General features: G+C 36.2%; 2 protein-coding genes across 2 annotated transcripts; both read left to right on the forward strand.

Moving 5' to 3' along the window:
* The first annotated feature begins 592 nt into the window (after positions 1 to 592).
* On the forward strand, positions 593 to 5,731 carry hax1 (HCLS1 associated protein X-1). The gene is made up of 7 exons (XM_028460797.1): positions 593 to 752; positions 1,908 to 2,113; positions 3,161 to 3,357; positions 3,804 to 3,867; positions 3,945 to 4,081; positions 5,335 to 5,449; positions 5,527 to 5,731. The coding sequence occupies exons 1-7, from the start codon at positions 688 to 690 to the stop codon at positions 5,598 to 5,600; spliced, it is 858 nt and encodes a 285-aa protein (XP_028316598.1). The 5' UTR covers positions 593 to 687; the 3' UTR covers positions 5,601 to 5,731.
* Positions 5,732 to 6,261: 530 nt separating this feature from the next.
* Positions 6,262 to 11,120, forward strand: aqp10b (aquaporin 10b; the record flags this gene model as incomplete). Its single annotated transcript, XM_028461908.1, has 6 exons — positions 6,262 to 6,459; positions 6,892 to 7,018; positions 8,415 to 8,552; positions 9,442 to 9,560; positions 10,415 to 10,632; positions 10,721 to 11,120. Coding segments are annotated over 6 exons (987 nt in total), but the record flags the coding sequence as incomplete, so codon positions are not given.
* Between the last annotated feature and the right edge of the window lie 9,916 nt (positions 11,121 to 21,036).

The raw sequence follows: 21,036 nt of genomic DNA on the forward strand, positions 1-21,036 counted from the left end.
TAATATTAACCCATATTCTAATCCTTGAGGTAAAGATTGTGGATTCTCAAAGCACTTAACAAATAAAGGATGGAAATGTAACACTGGAGCCTGATCAGTGGTCAAGGAGTTATCTGACACTACAAGTATTCTGTTTTTCCATTGTGCAGTATCATAAAGTAAAACAATTTAATGAATTGCAGGATAACTGTTCACTAGATTGTGCAAAAATGTGCATTTGAGTGCAATATAGTTTTACTAAACAGTCAATGTAACCTGGGTTGAAAATAGAAGAAGAAAAAAAATACACCTAAATGCGTTACTTTGACTAAATTGTCAAGACTTGGACAAGGATCGATCAAAAAACATGCTTCATACCAAGTATTTTGAGGGTTTAGTTGGTCTTTAATAATTTTAGATTTTCCGATATTTTAGTACATCTATAAATTTCTGTGAGATTCTTTGAATTTAGAATATATATATATATATATATTGTTAATCTCAAAGATTTGCTCATTTGAAACATTTTTCATTCCGAGTAGAGTAATCGGCCCCAGTTTTTCCAGATGCGCATTGTTTACAATCATTACGGTAACGTAGTGACGTATGACATGTTCCATCAACACACGTTCGAAACGCTTTACGGCCTTTGATGTATTTTTACTGCTTCTTTCAGTTTGTAAATTTGACTTTGTTCAGTGAGTCGCAATGAGTGTGTTTGATGTGTTTCGCGGCTTCTTTAGCTTTTCTTCGGGTCGTAATAATAACCGAAGGTGAGTGTTATTGAACCAACTGACAACACAGACACGTCTGTAACTGCTCGGTTCTGAAAGGCTTGTTTACATAATGATAAGTTGTATGTTTCAGGACTGTTTTGTGTCGGCAGTCTCTAATTTTATTTGATGTACTTTTCAGAAAAGAAGAGGTTTGAGTTATTTAATACTTTTTTTAGCACTAAATTAATCAAAGGTAAACTGGCTCAAGTTCACTAAATCGTTGGGTTTGCTCAAGGTTCTGTTCGTTATTTTTAGTTAATTTAAGGCCGTGGCTTTTGATACGGAAACATGACAAAGTTCCGTCAGTTTTATTTTAGCTCATATTTGTTTGTAGCTACCCCCTAACCCTTTTATTTTAACCCTAACTTAGGAAATACCCTAAAATATTTATTTATATATATATATATGTATTATTAATCCTAACCCAGGAAATACCCTAAAATGTTTATTTTTTTTTTTTCATATATGTAATATTAACCCTAACCCAGGAAATACCCTAAAATTTCTGTATCAATAGACACTTCCTTAATTTAAGCACTAATTGTTTATTCATGGTGCTATTTGTTGTTTGCTATGTTTGTAAATTTGTATTTTGGTATATGTTGACAGTGATTTTGTGTTTTTTAAAATAATTTGTAAAACTGTAAAGTGAAATTAAGAGTTTATGTTGTTTATTATTATAATGAGAAACTAGTTCATTAAAATGGATGGGGGGTGGGAGTAAATTAGTATTTACTTTGTTTTTCTTTTTCTCTTCATTTCTTATGACATTCTGTATACATATTTGAATTTTTTTTTTTTTTTTTTTTTTAAATCAAGTCAAGCACGATTTTTCAGTGTATAATTTTTTTTTAACCTTTTGTTTATCATATATTTATACTGGTCTGTAAACCTCAGCAACTTCAGTAGTCTATGATGAAATCTACAAAATGTTTTAGTATGAATTCATCCGGATGCTTAAATCAAACTCAGACCAGTTCCTAATGCTGAAAACACCAATTAATGATGTTAATTAATCCTTTTCCCACATTTAAAGCCAATTCATACTTTAATAAACATAGTGCTGATGCTTGTAGTGCCATAGATTATTATTATTTATTTTTTTACTCTGGTTGTCAACTTGTGATTTAAATAATTACTCTCCTCCATCAGGGATCCTTTTTTTGATTCAATGACTCATGACGAAGATGAGGACGATGAAGACGATGGTTTCCACTGCAATGGGTACCTAGGAGTCGGAGAAGATTCCTTGAAGTTCGGCTTCAGCCTTGGATCTGGTGGAGTCCAGACAGAGTTTGGACAAGTCCTCAGAGAGATGGAGGAGCTCTCCCAGCTGGGACAGCGGGAAGGACACTTAGGTAAGGATAGTCAGTGGATAATGAAGCAGTGGAATACGTTTAGTGGTACGCGTGTGTGTGTGTGTGTGTGTGTGGTGTCAGATCTAATCTGTGCACTCATTGGCTGTGTTTGAAATCACGTACGAATGACGTCAAAATTAGTTTGTAGCGCGTTCACATTAGAAGGTATGAAAAGATTGAGTACGCGAGAAATACCCGGATGTATACTATATCGCTAATTTTTTGCAGCCCCAAAGCAAATCCCCAAAAATTGTAATTCAAGAAGTTGGAACGAAATTGAAGCCCAACGTAATACCCAAAGTACACAAAAATACACTTGAAAATAAAAAAATACACAAAATGACTCATGAAACATAAAATGACAACAAACACAGACACAACAACCACTTACGTAAGCAAAATACTACAAAAACTCAAAAAAAACAACACTTTACAGAATAGCTCTAAAGACACACAGATTGTTAACAAAATAACACAAAATCACAGGAAAATACAGAAAACAACAACAAAAATACAGAAAGTGACCCCAAAAATGCACAAATTGACAACAAAAATGCAGAAAATTCCAGAAAATTCCACCAAGAATGCAAAAGATAACAAAAACACACATAATGAATATGTATGTCCCCCCCCCCCATAAATTGTTGATAATGTGGCCCTTGGATCAGATACAATTACATTTGTGGCCCCCGGCTTTGATAGAGTTTTCCATCCCTGCTGTGTTGCGACATTTTCTAAGTATGCACGATCGGCGCACTAGTCATACTCAACCACCCTATGATGCATTACGAGTGGAACGTAAAATCGTCCTGGAACCGGCTTCAAGCTAAAAGTCAAACATTTTTCAAAATAAAAGCATCTCTTCTTGTCGTCTTTGTTTTGAAGTTAACCAGAAATGTTGTCAGTAGCACAATGACACGATGTCTCTGAAAATCTCCACAATGTGTTTTTGTGAGTTTTCTATTATATAATAGACAGTATATACTCATTGAGTTTGTAGTGTTTCCCACATGACCAATGTCTCACTCTTTTCTCCTTGTGTCTCAGACGTTCCCAGCATCGCTCCACCATCACCACCAGAGGAGAGAACAGAAGAAAGACCCAGTATGAACAAACTGAGAGACTTCATGCTGAAAACCCCAAACAGTGACAGCCAGGGACCGCCGAGGGCCCCCCATGGGGACCCCCGAGAGTCACCACAATTCCCAAACTCACCTTTTAAAGGCTTTACGCCCCTTTACAAGGTAAATACGCTGTTCAAACAGTCTTTAAGTTGTCACTCTTCACTAAATAACAGGTTTGTTGTCAATTACATTTTTCAATCACAATTACGTCTTCAATGATCCACGTTCAATTACAACTCAATTATGATTACGTTGGCTAGCATTTGTTTCCAATTCGAATTAAAATTCCAATTATTATTTTCCACCGAAAGTAAATTTCAATTTCGTTCTCAAATACTAGAATTCTATTACAATTTTTCACAATTACTGAGCCTTTAATAACAATTATCTGACCTCAATCACAATTCAATTGACGATTACAACAGTAACATGTTTCTCCAATTACGGTTGCAATTATAATTATGTAATAATTGTAATAAATTACCAATTACACGATTATAATTATAATTGACCCCAACCCTTCTGAATAAGGTTTAATTTTGTACTCGTGTGTTGTTTTGTCATAGTTTGATGATACGTTGAGGGATGGGCATCAGAGATCTCCACATGAAGAGCTCAAAGAGGACAGAGGTGAGCTGCGTCTGAAGTAACTATAGTTACGTCCACACACAAAAGTTCAGCCTGACTCTCGTTTTAATCCTCTACAGATTTGGACTCATCGGTGCAGTCTGGCAGTCTGGACCAGATCCTGGAGGATTCTGCAATGCAGCCGCGGACCGAGACTAAAGGATTCAGTATGTACTTCATGTACGAATCTGTGACGGAGACGGTCAAACCTGATGGGGTGAGGAAACCTACGTCTGCTACGTGTCAATAGCAGTAGCGTCCCATTTTAATGCTCATAACAGCTGGAATTTAGTCGACTAGCTTAACAAACACAAATGAATGGTGATAGTTACAGCATTCTAGTGTTAGATGAGAGAGAGGAAAGCAGTTTGCTGAAAAAAACAAAACAAACAAAAAACAAAACAACCTCTCCAAAATAAAAGTACCTTTTTTTCTAAAATTGTCCCAATACAACATTTTCACTTCCGATACAATGCCAATATTGCATCCTTAAGTAATGGCCGATATCGATACGATACAATATCAGCATGACTCATACATACTTTTATTGCCTATTTTATAGTTTGGAGTGTTGGAAAAGGATGATCAAGTTATTTTACTCAAACAGAGATCAGTATTCATCAACAGGTATAAGAAAACCACGCCCATGTATTATTTATTAACCTTAAACATAAGAATATTCTGCAATTGAATAGAAATAAATACAAAAAATATTTGTGACGTCCATGAAAGGCAACCTCAATAAATCCAATAAAAATAGTACATAACATATAATTCAATATTTAAACAACAATATTTAATCAACCTTATTTTTTCTCTTATTTGCATCACATCCAACCCCCGAAACCCACTAAAGTTAAGCCAAAAAGAACCACTTTTTGCTAATGACCCGTGAGTTGAGAACCCCTGTGCTGAACTATAGGAAAATAATTGGAACAACAAACCTCCGCCAAGCGCTAAATATCCCCTTTACCAGATACTGGCAGTTATCTGGATCAGTGATCCTGATCATTTACAATTTAAAGGAAAAAATGTATATCCCCATTAATAACAATACAGTAGTTCCAAATGTATGGGCACTAAATTTTTGGGAGAAATCACAATGAAACGCACAATCTGTATGGAATCAGGATGAAACTCAGTAGGGTAATTGAGGAAGTAACCTAACTTAACTGAGTCAAATTACAAACCAAGGTATGATTTTTTAAAATTTAACCAATGATGAGAGATGGAGATTTTTTTTTTTTATTTTAAACTCATCCAGAATTAGTGTATTGATTCGTATCCCCTCCAAAATGTGATGTAATCTTCCATGGTCTGAGGTCAATCTTATTCTTTGGTTCAAATTGTGTCAAAATCCGTGAAGTACTTTTACCGTAATCCTGCAAACAGACGGATAAAAAATAAATAAATAGTGAAAATATGAGCTCCTTGACGTAGGTAATAACTTTTCTACCCTGTGTGTGTCAGTCCGTCGAGGAGAGACGCAGAGTCGTAGACAGTGAAGGCAATAACAGGACTGAAGTGACTCGCTCTGGAGCTCCTGGAGTCCTGGAGGATCCACAAACCTCCCCTACACGTCCAGGTCACTTTTTTATTTCTGTCACATGAAGAGAAAAAAAAAAATCACACGTTTGAACTAAAATGTATGTGTTCTTCCAGGTGGTGTACACTCCTCCTCTGACTTGAGAGACGATGCATTTTTGTTGTCCATGTTATTCAAGGGCTTCAAGTGACACTGGAAGAAAGTGTTTTCTTTAATTTAATCAGAAATAAAAAAAAAAAAAACGAGAGTCTTCAGTCATTTATTTTTATAGATTTGTCGGCCTGTTGCTGATCCTGTGTGTGAATAAAGAGTTTAAAAATGTATCAAACTGCTGCTCTTGTTTTTTTAAGAAGAAGAAGGCCTCAGTAATCACATCCTCAGTTCTTTACACTCATTTATCCAATTTTGATTTTTACTCAATAATTCTACAGGCATCTGATCTGCAGTTATTTACTGAAGGCCTAAACACGTTCCAGCCCCAAACCCTGACAAACTTTTTTCCAATTTTGAGCAGCTGGCATGTCCAGCAGATAGAATGTATAGCAGATCTTTTTCTACATTATGAGAGCGTAGGTTGAGCTGTATTACTTTACCAAATTTGAGTTTCCTATGTGATGTTGTTCCTGAGATATTGGAAGCTGAAAATGGAGGAAAAAGTGCAAATCGACTCATACCCCCCCTCATTAAATTGTTCATATCTTAAAAAGTATTCATCCGATCAAACTTAAAAATCACAGTGTGCCTATTGAATAATCACAGTATGAACAAATATCTGAATTTTTTGAGACCGAAGTGCGTGGGATGTCCTGAAATGACCCCCCCCTTCTGATCCTACCTGCACACACACACTCCACGGCTGTACCATAAAGTGTGACGTGTCCTGTAGCTCCAGGAGGAAAGGGCAAAGCGTGCTCAGACTGTGCAGCAGCTCAGTCCCACGTCGAGCAAGAGGAAAACTTGTGATGGAGAAGCTGCTGAGGAAGTGTCGCATCCCAAACCAACTGGGCCGGGAGTGTCTCGCTGAATGTGTCGGAGTTTACCTGCTCATTGTAAGTCTCACTTATTTATTGCTTTTTTTTAAATGGGTGTGCAATGCTTTTAAGCAAAAAATTAAAAAAAAAAAAAAAAACCTCATACATTTGAGCTTAAACCTCTGATAATCAGATCAATAAAGCAGTTTTTCTTCCTTCTAAAGCAACTCACAGGCGTTTGTTTTTGGTTGTGCTGGGGAATCTGCTCAATGGATAACTGAGGACTTTGACCACACATCAAAGACAGGGTGACAGTGAAGTGATGTTTTATCTGTAACTACACCTGACAGTGTCATTAACGTTTTAAAGCCTAAATCATAAATCTTAGTGTTTGTAAAACAGGAGGTGATCTATTCCTACGAACACTGTGTGATGAACACATACATTAAGACTCTTTTCTGTTTATTATTCATGGTGTGTGTGTGTGTGTGTGTGTGTGTGTGGACCCAGTTGTTCGGGTGTGGTTCCGTGGCCCAGGTGACGACCACTCTGGATGAAAAAGGACAGTATCTCTCCATCAACCTGGGCTTTGCTCTCGGAGTAACATTTGGGGTTTTTGTGTCTCATGGAGTCTCAGGTGAGTGACTGTGAGCGTAAATCAGATCAAATGAACAAAAATCCATTTGTTTCCTTTAATACCTGCTGTTGTTTAACCTTAATGGTAACGTTTGAATGATTTAAGGCAGGGGTGGGTGACTCCTATCACAGCGGGGGCAACAAAAATATATTAGTTTGACCAAAGGGCCACGTTATCAATACTCATGTCAGCATTCAGAATAATGACCAATATGAGCAGTGACATAGAATTACAATACAAACTCTGCTATTTCCTGTGCTTTTCTGTCATTCTGTGTATGTTTGTTGTTGTCTTGCTTGTTATGGGGCATTTTGTGCATTTTTGTTGTGCTTTTGTGCAGTTTTCCTGTAAAGTGTATGTTTTTCTGAGTCATATTATAGTATTTCTTTTGTCATTTTGCTTGTGTGTTCGTGCTGTGGGTTTGCAGAGTCATTTTTTGTTGGTTTTCGTTAGTTATTTTGTGTATTTTTGTTGCCGTTTGTGTTTTTTGGAGTAATTTCATGTATTACACTTGTCTTTTTTGGAATTTTTGTAGCAGTTCGTGTATTTTTTAATGTATTTTTGCTTTTGTTCTGTGTTTTTTTCTGTGTAAGTTTACTTTAGGCTGAGGACCTCATGTAGCCCCCAGGCCGCCAGTTGCCCATGACAGTTTTAAGGGGTGTCAAACTCCTTTAAGTTCCGGGGACGGAAGCTCAGGCTGGATTCAACATCATGTCCCGTGTTCAATGTGTTTGAAATCAGGGGCCAAATATGCAGCAGTTTGAGCTAATGTGGGCCACAGATTTTATGTGGGAAAATAAGTCATTTCAACATTATTGTGCCCTTTAGTCATATACATAAAATACAAAATATGTGAGAAAGCGACAATATGCATGCAACAAGTGATAGATATCAGTCCCAACAGGATCTTCACTTTAAACTTCCTAGTTTTTGTGATCAATTTCTATTTAACTAAGGGAAATATTATGTCATAATTTGAAGAAAATTGAAGGATTTTGCAAGAATTTTGAGTTTTTTCAACAGTTTAATCTTAAAAATGACTGCAGTCATGCAATATAAGCATAAAGAAAACTGTGAATCACTGCAAATATTGTTGAATTTCATTTACACAATGATTCATTTTTTTTTTATTTCTCCTGCGGGCCGAATTGAATGCTCCAAAGGGCCGGATTTGGCCCTCGGGCCATGAGTTTTGACACACGTCCTTTAAAGAGAACTGTAACAGTTTTCAGGCCATTTATGGATTTATAACCGTCCACATTATTAACTTTATTGTTTCTCCTATCAGTTGGTATCATGGGCCTATGATCACTGTTATACATCTCTCTGTGTGTGTTTTTTAATGACAATATTATTTTATTGTGTTTAAGTTCTTATTTTTGTCCTTTTGGTTGAGGTGCTCACCTGAACCCTGCTGTGTCCCTGAGTCTGTGTGTTCTGGGTCGACATCCATGGATTAAACTTCCTTTCTACGTCTTCTCCCAAACGATCGGAAGCTTTCTGGCTGCAGCCACGGTTTACCTGCAGTACTACGGTGAGAGAAGTCCTGATCACTCTTATGATGCTCCTATTAGTGATATTGATCATGGGTGTCATGCAAAACACGGGTGTTAAAATATTTTCCCCCATAGGGGCCAAATACGGAGCAGTTTGAGCTCAAATGGGCTGTAGATGTTAGGTGAGAACCACTGCTTTTTAGGCTCACGACACGTACCCCCTTTCTCTAACTTTTGAATGCAAGTACCCCCTTTGTCCGACTACAACATTTTGCTTAGAATACTTTTTAAAAAAAATCTCATTTTGTAGAAAAGTGAATGTAACAGTATTTAGTGCCTCCTGAATAGATTTATTTATATAGTTTTTATAATTTCATATTATTCCCTCCTGATGTGGGACCATGACTGACGCTTGCATTTTCACTTCATGTTTGTGGGTTTTTAGTTTCCATTCATGTATTTTGTTGTTGTTTGTCTGTTTTATTTTATTATTATTCAGTATTTTTTTTCTCTTCTTTTGTGTGTTTTTGTTGTCATTTTTGTGTGTTGTTGATATTATTTAAATGATTCTCTCTCAGTGTGTGTGAATTGGTGTCGTTTGGTTGTTTCTTATGTCGTTTTGCATGTTTCTCTGTTATTTTAATGTATTTTGTTGTCAACCTGTGTTTTTTTCTGTCATTTAGTGTCTTTGTTGTTGATTTGTATGTTGCTGGTGAGTTATTTTCTCTCTTAGTGCGTGTGTTGTTGGTGTCATTTTGTTAAACTAAAAGTAAACAATATAAACCCACATTTGTGATGTTTTCAGTTGTAGTGCCATCACGTACCCCCCATTTGAGAAACAGTGCTCTAAAGACCCAGATTTGGCTCTTGAAAATACAAGAAATACTTCTACAATGTGTGTGTGTGTGCGTGTGTTTGATGTGACAGATGCCATCCAGGCGTACAGTGGAGGTCATCTGACAGTGACTGGTCCAAACGCCACCGCCGGCATCTTCGCCACCTACCCATCTGACTACCTCAGTCTGTGGGGAGGCATCACTGATCAGGTCAGACATCCATCACTCACAATCTATCAACATTTCACATGTTAGATAGTGAAAATAATTCATTCATATATTTTTAGATTTAGGTCCATTTTAGAAGAATCAATAACAATGGGAGATTAAAAGGATGACTTGGTGATAATACGTGTAAATGAACTTCAAACAAAAAGTGACCAAATTGTTGCCGCCTATTGTTAGATGCGTTAAATGGTAAACAAAAAACTTTCAAAATAAAATATATGTTTCTTTACTTTTTCACTGAGATTTGTTGAAAATAGGTCTGCGAGCCATGAGCTGAGAACTGATATGATTAAATATTAAAGATAAAAAATAATGAACTTTATCACAAGGGCTGCAACCATTCCTCGAGGTCCTCGAATACCACGATTACAAAAAATACTGATGAATTTTCTCTGCCTTGAAGCCTAGTTTATTCAATTTAGTTATCATTTTTTTTTATAATTATTGTTTTTCATTTTTCAATTCTTAATTAATTCTTAATAAATTAATTATAATTTTTTGTTTTTTTTTCACCGACATTTGTTGTCTTAGGTCGACTCCACATGGAATATTTTCACAATTTTCTAATCTACATATTGCGTGCGCAATAAATAAATGTAAATTATTCTTAAAAAGAAACAAATTGGATGGTATGAAGAGATCAGTCAGAATTCAGTTTTAATTGAGCAAAAGTATATTTGATCTGATTACTCGATTAATCAATGAAATCTTGATGAAACATTTTTAAAATAATATGTCAAGGCTGTCAACTGCCAGTCTTCTTCAGAGGCGTCTGCTGACCGCTTTGATGTTTCAAAGCGATTTTTTTTTTTTCTTCTTTAATTCATGTGGTCCAGGTGATCGGTACAGCCGCCCTGCTGCTGTGTGTCCTGGCTCTGGGGGATCGGAGGAACACGTCCCTCCCTGATGGTCTCCAGCCCGTCATGGTGGGAGCAGCAGTTCTGGTCATTGGCATCTCAATGGGCTCAAACAGCGGCTACGCCCTCAACCCAGCCAGGGATTTTGGACCTCGGCTGTTCACATACATCGCTGGTTGGGGAGCAGATGTTTTCACGTTAGTAGCAACACCTTTGTGGTGGATTTCAACATGAAACCAAGGCTTTTTTTAGTCAATTTTCATGTTTGACACTTCTTCTCTGCAGGGCTGGAGGAGGCTGGTGGTGGGTGCCCATCGTTGCCCCCTGTGTGGGGGCGCTGCTGGGAACACTGGTCTATGAGCTGATGATTGAAGTCCACCATCCTGTTCGTCTGTCTGTGCTCCACAACTCCAGCACAGAGCTCTCTGATGGGATCAAGGATCTGGAACTGGATGGGGAAAAACCTGCTTAGTTCATATTTCTGTTTAAAGTCATTGTTTATGAATTCCCATCAATTTAAGTGAGAACTTTTTAAATATTGTAAAGGCTATAGTAACTTATTATAGCCTTTACAATGTTTATTTTTTTTAGTAAAATATGAAAAACATCATATTATTAATCTATAGTGTACGTACCAGAAGGTGGAACTGTATTTTTTAAATATATATAAATGAGCTTCTCTGTTGTGTGTTTTTTTTGAATTTTTAATTAAAACGCCTCAAAACGGATGTAAGGCAAAAGAATGGGCGAAAACATTTCAAACACCCAAAAATGTAAGTAAGGCTAAAGTAAGCCTAAAAACGGTGATAAGGCTATAGTGCGGCAACAAATTGGGCGAAAAAAATTCTAATGCCCAAAATCGGAGTTGAGCCAAAAGCAAGCCTGAAAAATAAGGTAAGGCTATAGTAAGGCACAAAAGTGGCTAAAAAAATGTCAAACAATCAAAAATCGGAAGTAAGGTTATAGCGAGGCATAAAAATGGGTGAAAACATTTTAAACACCCAAAACTGTAAGTAAGGCCTAAGGTAAACCTCAAAACGGAGGTAAGGCTATATAGTAAAGCATAAAAACAGGCGAAAAAATTTCAATCACCCAAATTCAGAAGTTTTTGTTTTTTTTTTCGCCAATTTCTAATTTTCAAATGCCTCAAGATGGACATAAGGCTATAGTAAGGCATAAAATTGGGCGAAAAAATTTCTAATGCCCAAAATCAGATGTAAGGTTAAAGAAAGCCTGAAAAATGAGGTAAGGCTATATATAGTAAGGCAAAAAAACAGGCGAAAAAATTTCAATCACCAAAAATCAGAAGTAAAGCTAAAGTAAGCCTCACAACGGCTATAAGGCTATAATAAGGCATAAATTTGTCCGAATTTTTTTTATAAATGCCTCGAAACTGAGGTAAGATTATAGTAAGGCATAAATTTGGCGGAAAAAATTTCAAAACGCTTCAAAATTGAGGTAAGGCTATAGTAAGGCAAAAAAACTGGCAAAAAACTTTCAATAGCCTCGAAACTGAGGTAAGACTATAAGGCATGAATTTGGAAGAAATATTTGAAAACGCTTTAAAACGGAGGAAAGGCTACAGTAAGGCATAAAAACAGACAAAAACTTTTCAGACGCTTCAAAATGGAAGTAAGGCTATGGTAAGGCATGAAAATGAGCAAAAAAACTTCAAACGCCTCGAAACTGAAGTAAGGCTATAGTATGGCATAAAAACGGGCGAAAAAATTTCAAATGTGTCAAAACTGAGGTAAGGCTATAGTAAGGCATAAAAATGGGCAACAATTTTTCAAACGCCTCGAAATTGAGGTAAGGTTATAGTAAGGCATAAATTTGGCTGAAATATTTGAAAACGCTTTAAAACGGAGGAAAGGCTACAATAAGGCAAAAAAACGGACGAAAAAATTTCAAATGCCTCGAAAATGAGGTAAGGCTATAGTATGGCATAAAAACGGGCAAAACATTTATAGACGCTTCAAAACAAAGATACGGCTAAATTAAGGCATAAAAAAGGGGATTTTTTTTTCGAAGCTTCAAAACGGAGGTAAGGCTATAGTAAGGCATGAATTAGGCCGAAAATATTTCAAACGCATTAAAACGGAGGTAAGGCTATAGTAAGCATGAAAACGGGCGAAAAAATTTCAAACGCCTCGAAACTGAAGTAAGGCTAAAGTAAGGCATAAAGTTGTCTGGAAAAAATTAAAATGCCTCAAAACTGAAGTAAGGCTATAGTAAGGCAAAAAACGGGCAAAAAAATCTTCAAACTCCTCGAAACTTAGGTAAGGCTATAGTAAGGTATATATTTGGCCGAAAAATTTAAAAAAGCTTTAAAACGGAGGTAAGGCTATAGTAAGGCATGAAAATGGGCGAAAAATTTTCGGACGCTTCAAAACAGAAGTAAGGCTATAGTAAGGCATAAAAACAGGCAAAAAAATTTCAAACGCCTCGAAACTGAGGTAAGGCTATAGTAAGGCATAAAACGGGCGAAAAACTTTCAATAGCCTCGAAACTGAGGTAAGGCTATAGTAAGGCATAAAAATGAGCAAAAATTTTTCAAACTCCTAAAAACTGGGTTAAGGCTAAAGTAAGGCATAAAAACGGGCGAAAAATTTTCAGAAGCTTCAAAATTGAGGTAAGGCTATAGTAAGGCATAAAAATGAGCAAAAATTTTTCAAACACCTAAAAATTGAGGTAAGGCTATAGTAAGGCAAAAAAAACAGGCGAACAAATTTCAAAAGCCTCGAAACTAAGATAAGGCTATAGTAAGGCTTACAAACGGGCAAAAATTTTTTCAGAAGCTTCAAAATTGAGAAAAAGGTACAGTAAGCCAAAAAAACGGGCGAAAAAGTTTCAAAAGCCTCGAAACTGAAGTAAAGCTATAGTAAGGCAAAAAACGGGCGACGAAATTTCAAACTCTTCAAAACTGAGGTAAGGCTATAGTAAGGCATAAATTTGGCCGAAAAATTTGAAAACGCTTCAAAACGGAAGGAAGGCTATAGTAAGGCAAAAAAAACTGGCGAAAAACTTTCAATAGCCTCGAAACTGAGGTAAGGCTATAGTAAGGCATAAATTTGGCCGAAATATTTGAAAACGCTTTAAAACGGAGGAAAGGCTACAGTAAGGCAAAAAAGCGGACGAAAAATTTTCAGACGCTTCAAAATGGAAGTAAGGCTATAGTAAGGTATGAAAACTGGCAAAAAAAACTTCAAACGCCTCAAATCTGAGGTAAGGCTATAGTAAGGCATAAATTTGTCCGAAAAAATTTCAAATGCCTCGAAACTGAGTTAAGGCTATAGTATGGCATAAAAACGGGCGCAAAAAATTCAAATGTGTCAAAACGGAGGTAAGGCTATAGTAAGGCATAAAAAAAAGCAAAAATTTATCAGACGCTTCAAAACGGAGGTAAGGCTATAGTAAGGCATAAAAACGAGCAAATTTCTTTTAAACGCCTCGAAACGAAGGTAAGGCTACAGTAAGGCATGAATTAGGCAAAAAATATTTCAAACGCATTAAAACGGAGGAAAGGCTATAGTAAGCATGAAAACGGGCGAAAAAATTTCAAACTCCTCGAAACTGAAGTAAGGCTAAAGTAAGGCATAAATTTGGCCGAAAAATTTAAAAAAGCTTTAAAACGGAGGTAAGGCTATAGTAAGGCATGAAAATGGGCGAAACATTTTCGGACGCTTCAAAACAGAAGTAAGGCTGTAGTAAGGCATAAAAACAGGCAAAAAATCTTCAAACGCCTCGAAACTGAGGTAAGGCTATAGTAAGGCATAAATTGGGCAGAAAAAAATTCAAACAGCTCAAAATGGAGGTTAGGCTATAGTAAGGCATAAAAATGGGCAAAACATTTTTCAGAAGCTTAAAAATTGAGGTAAGGCTATAGTAAGGCAAAAAACGGGCGCAAAACTTTCAATAGCCTCGAAACTGAGGTAAGGCTATAGTAAGGCATAAATTTGGTCGAAAAAATTTAAAATGCCTCGAAACTGAGGTAAAGTTATAGTAAGGCATAAAAACAGGCAAAATTTTTTTCAGAAGCTTCAAAATTGAGGTAAGGCTAAAGTTAGGCAAAAAACGGGAGAAAAAATTTCAAAAGCCTCGAAACTGAGGTAAGGCTATAGTATGGCATAAAAATTGGCAAAAAAATTTCAAATGCGTCAAAATGGCGGTAAGGCTATAGTAAGGCTTAAAAACATGCAAAACATTTATAGACGCTTCAAAACAAAGATAAGGCTAAATTAAGGCATAAAAACGGGCAAAAATTTTTTCGAAGCTTCAAAACGGAGGTAAGGCTATAGTAAGGCATAAAAACGAGCACATTTCTTTTAAACGCCTCGAAACGAAGGTAAGGCTATAGTAAGGCATGAATAAGGCCGAAAATATTTCAAACGCATTAAAACGGAGGTAAGGCTATAGTAAGCATGAAAACGGGCGAAAAAATTTCAAACGCCTCGAAACTGAAGTCAGGCTAAAGTAAGGCAAAAATTTGTCCGGAAAAATTTAAAATGCCTCGAAACTGAAGGTAGGTTATAGTAAGGCAAAAAACGGGCAAAAAATCTTCAAATTCCTCGAAACTGAGGTAAGGCTATAGTAAGGTATATATTTGGCCGAAAAATTTAAAAAAGCTTTAAAACGGAGGTAAGGCTATAGTAAGGCATGAAAATAGGCGAAAAATTTTCGGACGCTTCAAAACAGAAGTAAGGCTGTAGTAAGGCATAAAAACAGGCAAAAAATCTTCAAACGCCTCGAAACTGAGGTAAGGCTATAGTAAGGCATAAATTGGGCAGAAAAAAATTCAAACAGCTCAAAATGGAGGTTAGGCTATAGTAAGGCATAAAAATGGGCAAAACATTTTTCAGAAGCTTAAAAATTGAGGTAAGGCTATAGTAAGGCAAAAAACGGGCGCAAAACTTTCAATAGCCTCGAAACTGAGGTAAGGCTATAGTAAGGCATAAATTTGGTCGAAAAAATTTAAAATGCCTCGAAACTGAGGTAAAGTCATAGTAAAGCAAAAAACGAGCGTAAAAATTTCAAACACCTCGAAACTGAAGTAAGGCTATAGTAAGGCATAAATTTGTCCGAAAAAATTTAAAATGCCTCAAAACTGAGGTAAGGTTATAGTAAGGCATAAAAACAGGCAAAAAATTTTTCAGAAGCTTCAAAATTGAGGTAAGGCTAAAGTTGGGCAAAAAACGGGAGAAAAAATTTCAAAAGCCTCGAAACTGAGGTAAGGCTATAGTAAGGCATAAATTTGTCCGAAAAAATTTCAAATGCCTCGAAACTGAGGTAAGGCTATAGTATGGGATAAAAATGGGCAAAATTTTTTCAAACGCCTCGAAACTGAGGTAAGGGTATAGTAAGGCATAAAAACAGGCAAATTTTTTTCAAACGCCTCAAAATTGAAATAAGGCTATAGTAAGGCAAAAAACGGGGGAAAAAATTTCAAACTCTTTGAAACTGAGGTAAGGCTATAGTAAGGCATTAAAATGGGCAAAGATTTTTCAAACGCCTCGAAACAGAAGAAAGGCAACAGTAAGGCATAAAAACGGAAGAAAAATTTTCGGACGCTTCAAAACAGAAGTAAGGCTATAGTAAGGCATAAAAACAGTCAAAAAATCTTCAAATGCCTCGAAACTGAAATAAGGCAATGGTAAGGCATAAATTTGGCTGAAAAATTTTAAAATGCCTCGAAACTGAGGTAAGGTTATAGCAGGGCAAAAAACAGGGGAAAAATTTTCAAACTCTTTAAAATGGAGGTAAGGCTACAGTAAGATATAAAAACGGGCGAAAAATTTTCAGATCCTTCAAAACGGAATTAAGGCTATATAGTAAGGCATAAAACCGGGCAAAAAATTTTCAAACTCCTCGAAACTGAAGTAAGGCTATAGTAAGGCATAAATTTGTCCGAAAAAATTTAAAATGCCTCGAAACTGAGGTAAGGCTATAAAAAGGAAAAAAACAGGCGAAAAAATTTCAAACTCTTTCAAACTGAGGTAAGGCTATTGTAAGGCATATATTTGGCTGAAAAATTTGAAAACGCTTCAAAACTGAGGAAAGGCTACAGTAAGGCACAAAAACAAACGAAAAATTTTTAGACGCTTCAAAACGGAAGTAAGGCTATGGTAAGGCATGAAAACGGGCAAAAAATCTTCAAACGCCTCAAAACTGAAGTAAGGGTATATGTTGGCATAATAACGGGCAAAAAAATTTCAAATGCGTCAAAACAGAAGTAAGGCTCTCGTAAGGCATAAAAACAGGCAACAAATCTTCAAACTCCTTGAAACTGAGGTAAGGCTATAATAAGGCATAACTTTGGCCGAAAAAATTTCAAACGCCTCGAAACTGAGGTAACGCTAAATTAAGGCATAAAAACGGGCAAAAAATTTTTCAGAAGCTTCAAAATTGAGCCAAAAAAACGGGCGAAAAAGTTTCAAAAGCCTCGAAACTGAGGTAAAGCTATAGTAAGGCAAAAAACGGGTGAAGAAATTTCAAACTCTTCAAAACTGAGGTAAGGCTATAGTAAGGCATAATTTTGGCCGAAAAATTTGAAAACGCTTCAAAATGGAAGGAAGGCTAAAGTAAGGCATGAAAACTGGCAAAAAATCTTCAAAAGCTTCGAAACTGAAGTAAGGCTATAGTATGGCAAAATTACGGGAGAAAAAATTTCAAATGCATCGAAACAGAAGTAAGGCTGTAGTAAGGCATAAAAACAGGCAAAAAATTTCAAACGCCTCGAAACTGAGGTAAGGCTATAGTAAGTCATAAATTGAGCAGAAAAAATTTCAAACAGCTCAAAACTGAGGTAAGGCTATAGTATGACATAATAACGGGCGAAAAAATTTCAAATGTGTCAAAACGGAGGTAAGGCTATAATAAGGCATAAAAATAGGCAAAAATTTCAAACGCCTCGAAACTGAGGTAAGGCTATAGTAAGGCATAATAACGGGTGAAAAAATTTCAAATGTGTCAAAACGGAGGTAAGGCTATAGTAAGGCATAAAAAAGGGCAAAAAAATTTCAGACGCTTCAAAATGGAGTTAAGGCTATAGTAAGGCATAAAGATAGGCAAAATTTTTTCAAACGCCTCGAAACTGAGATAAGGGTATTTTAAGGCACAAATTGGGCAGAAAAATTTTCAAACAGCTCAAAACGGAGGTAAGGCTATAGTAAGGCATCAAAATGGGCAAAAATTTTTCAAACGCCTCGAAACTGAGGTAAAGTTAAAGTAAAGCAAAAAACGGGCATAAAAATTTCAAACTCTTCGAAACTGAGGTAAGGCTATAGTAAGGCATAAATTTGGCCGAAATATTTGAAAACGCTTCAAAACGGAGGAAAGACTACAGTAAGGCATTAAAATGGGCAAAGATTTTTCAAACGCCTCGAAACGGAGGAAAGGCAACAGTAAGGCATAAAAACGGACGAAAAATTTTCAGATGCTTCAAAACGGAAGAAAGGCTATAGTAAGGCATGAAAACGGGCAAAAAATCTTCAAATGTCTCGAAACTGAGGTAAGGCAATGGTAAGGCATAAATTTGGCTGAAAAAATTTAAAACGCCTCGAAACTGAGGTAAGGTTATAGTAAGGCATAAAAAAGGGCAAAAAAATTTCAGACGCTTCAAAATGGAGTTAAGGCTATAGTAAGGCATAAAGATAGGCAAAATTTTTTCAAACGCCTCGAAACTGAGATAAGGGTATTTTAAGGCACAAATTGGGCAGAAAAATTTTCAAACAGCTCAAAACGGAGGTAAGGCTATAGTAAGGCATCAAAATGGGCAAAAATTTTTCAAACGCCTCGAAACTGAGGTAAAGTTAAAGTAAAGCAAAAAACGGGCATAAAAATTTCAAACTCTTCGAAACTGAGGTAAGGCTATAGTAAGGCATAAATTTGGCCGAAATATTTGAAAACGCTTCAAAACGGAGGAAAGACTACAGTAAGGCATTAAAATGGGCAAAGATTTTTCAAACGCCTCGAAACGGAGGAAAGGCAACAGTAAGGCATAAAAACGGACGAAAAATTTTCAGATGCTTCAAAACGGAAGAAAGGCTATAGTAAGGCATGAAAACGGGCAAAAAATCTTCAAATGTCTCGAAACTGAGGTAAGGCAATGGTAAGGCATAAATTTGGCTGAAAAAATTTAAAACGCCTCGAAACTGAGGTAAGGTTATAGCAGGGCAAAAAACGGGAAAAATTTTCAAACTCTTTAAAATGGAGGTAAGGCTACAGTAAGATATAAAAACGGGCGAAAGATTTTCAGATCCTTTAAAACGGAAGTAAGGCTATAGTAAGGCATAAAAACGTGCAAAAAATCTTCAAACTCCGCGAAACTGAGGTAAGGCTATAGAAAGGCATAAATTTGGCCGAAAAATTTAAAAAAGCTTTAAAATGGAGGTAAAGCTACAGTAAGGCATGAAAATGGGCGAAAAATTTTCGGACGTTTCAAAACAGAAGCAAGGCTATAGTAAGGCATAAACTGGGCAGAAAAAATTTCAAACGCCTCAAAGCTGAGGTAAGGCTATAGTAAGGCATAAAAACGGGCAAAATTTTTTTCAGAAGCTTCAAAATTGAGGTAAGGCTATAGTAAGCCAAAAAAACGGGCGAAAAAATTTCAAACTTCGAAACTGAGGTAACATAAATTTGGCCGAAAATTTTAAAAAACGCTTCAAAATGGAAGGAAGGCTATAGTAAGGCATGAAAACGGGCAAAAAATCTTCAAACGCCTCGAAACTGAGGTAAGGCTATAGTATGGCATAATAACGGGCGAAAAAATTTGGAATGCGTCAAAACGAAGGTAAGGCTAAGTTAAGGCATAAAAACAGGCAAAAATTTTTCAAACGCCTCGAAACTGAAATAAGGCAATGGTAAGGCATAAATTTCGCTGAAAAAATTTAAAACACCAAGAAACTGAGGTAAGGTTATAGCAAGGCAAAAAACGGGCGAAAAATTTTCAGCTCCTTCAAAACGGAAGTAAGGCTATAGTAAGGCATAAAAACAGGCAAAAAATCTTAAAACGCCTCGAAACTGAGGTAAGACTATAGTAAGGCATAAATTGGGCAGAAAAAAATTTCAAACTCGTTAAAATGGAGGTAAGGCTACAGTAAAAGATAAAAACGGGCGAAAAATTTTCAGATCCTTTAAAATGGAAGTAAGGCTATATAGTAAGGCATAAAAACAGGCAAAAAATCTCAAAATGCCTCGAAACTGAGGTAAGGCTATAGTAAGGCATAAATTGGGCAGAAAAATTTTTAAATTCCTCAAAACTGAGGTAAGGCTATCATAAGGCATAAAAACGGGCAAAAAATCTTCAAACGCCTCGAAACTGAGGTAAGGCTATAGTAAGGCATAAATTTGGCCGAAAAATTTGAAAACGCTTTAAAATGGAGGTAAGGCTACAGTAAGAGATAAAAACGGGCAAAAGATTTTCGGATCTTTCAAAACCGAAGTAAGGCTATAGTAAGGCATAAAAACGGGCAAAAAATCTTCAAACTCCTTGAAACTGAGGTAAGGCTATAGTAAGGTATATATTTGGCCGAAAAATTTAAAAAAGCTTTAAAACTGAGGTAAAGCTACAGTAAGGCATGAAAATGGGCTATAGTGAGGCATAAAAACAGGCAAAAAATCTTAAAACGCCTCGAAGCTGAGGTAAGGCTATAGTAAAGCATATAAACGGGCAATAAATTTTTCAGAAGCTTCAAAATTGAGGTAAGGCTATAGTAAGCCAAAAAAACGGGCGAAAAAATTTCAAAAGCCTCAAAGCTGAGGTAAAGCTATAGTAAGGCATACATTTGTCCGAAAAAAATTAAAATGCCTCGAAACTGAGGTAAGGTTATAGTAAGGCAAAAAAATTTCAAACTTTGAAACTGAGGTAAGGCTATAGTAAGGCATAAATTGAGCAGAAAAAATTTAAAACGTCTCGAAACTAAGGTAAGGCTATAGTAAGGCACAAAAACAAGCGTTTTTTTTTTTTTAAACGCCTCGAAACAAAACGGAAGTAAGGCAATATAGTAAGGTATAAAAACGGGCGATAGAATTTCAAACACTCAAAATCGAAGTTGAGGCTAAAATAGGCCTCAAAATGGAGGACAGGCTATGGTAAGGCTTAAAAATGGAGGAAAAAATTTTAAACAAACAAAATCGGAGGTAAGGCTATAATAAGGCATAAAATCAGAGGCAAGGCTAATAAGGCATAAAAAAGGATGAAAAAAATCAAACGCCTCAAAATGGAAGTAAGGCAGAAAAACGGGCAGAAAAATTTAAAACGCCTTAAATGGAGGTAAGTCTATAGTAATGCATGAAAACTGGTGAAAAACTTTCCAACGCCAAAGGTAAGGCTATAGTAAGGTATAGAAATAGAGGTAAGGCTAGTAAGGCTTAAAAACGTGAAAAAATTTCAATCGCCCAAAATCGGAGGTAAGGTAGTATAGCATAAAAACGATTTTGGGCGTTTATAATTTTTTCGCACAACTTTAAGCCTAACTATAGCCTTACCTCCATTTTGAAGCGTTTGAAGTTTTTTCGCCCGTTTTTATGCCTTACTATAGCCTGAATTCCGATTTTGGGCGTTTGAAAAATTTTCGCCTATTTTCATGCCTTACCATAGTTAC

The sequence above is a fragment of the Gouania willdenowi genome, chromosome 11 (genome assembly GCF_900634775.1).
Source record: "Gouania willdenowi chromosome 11, fGouWil2.1, whole genome shotgun sequence".
Lineage (NCBI taxonomy): Eukaryota > Metazoa > Chordata > Actinopteri > Blenniiformes > Gobiesocidae > Gouania > Gouania willdenowi.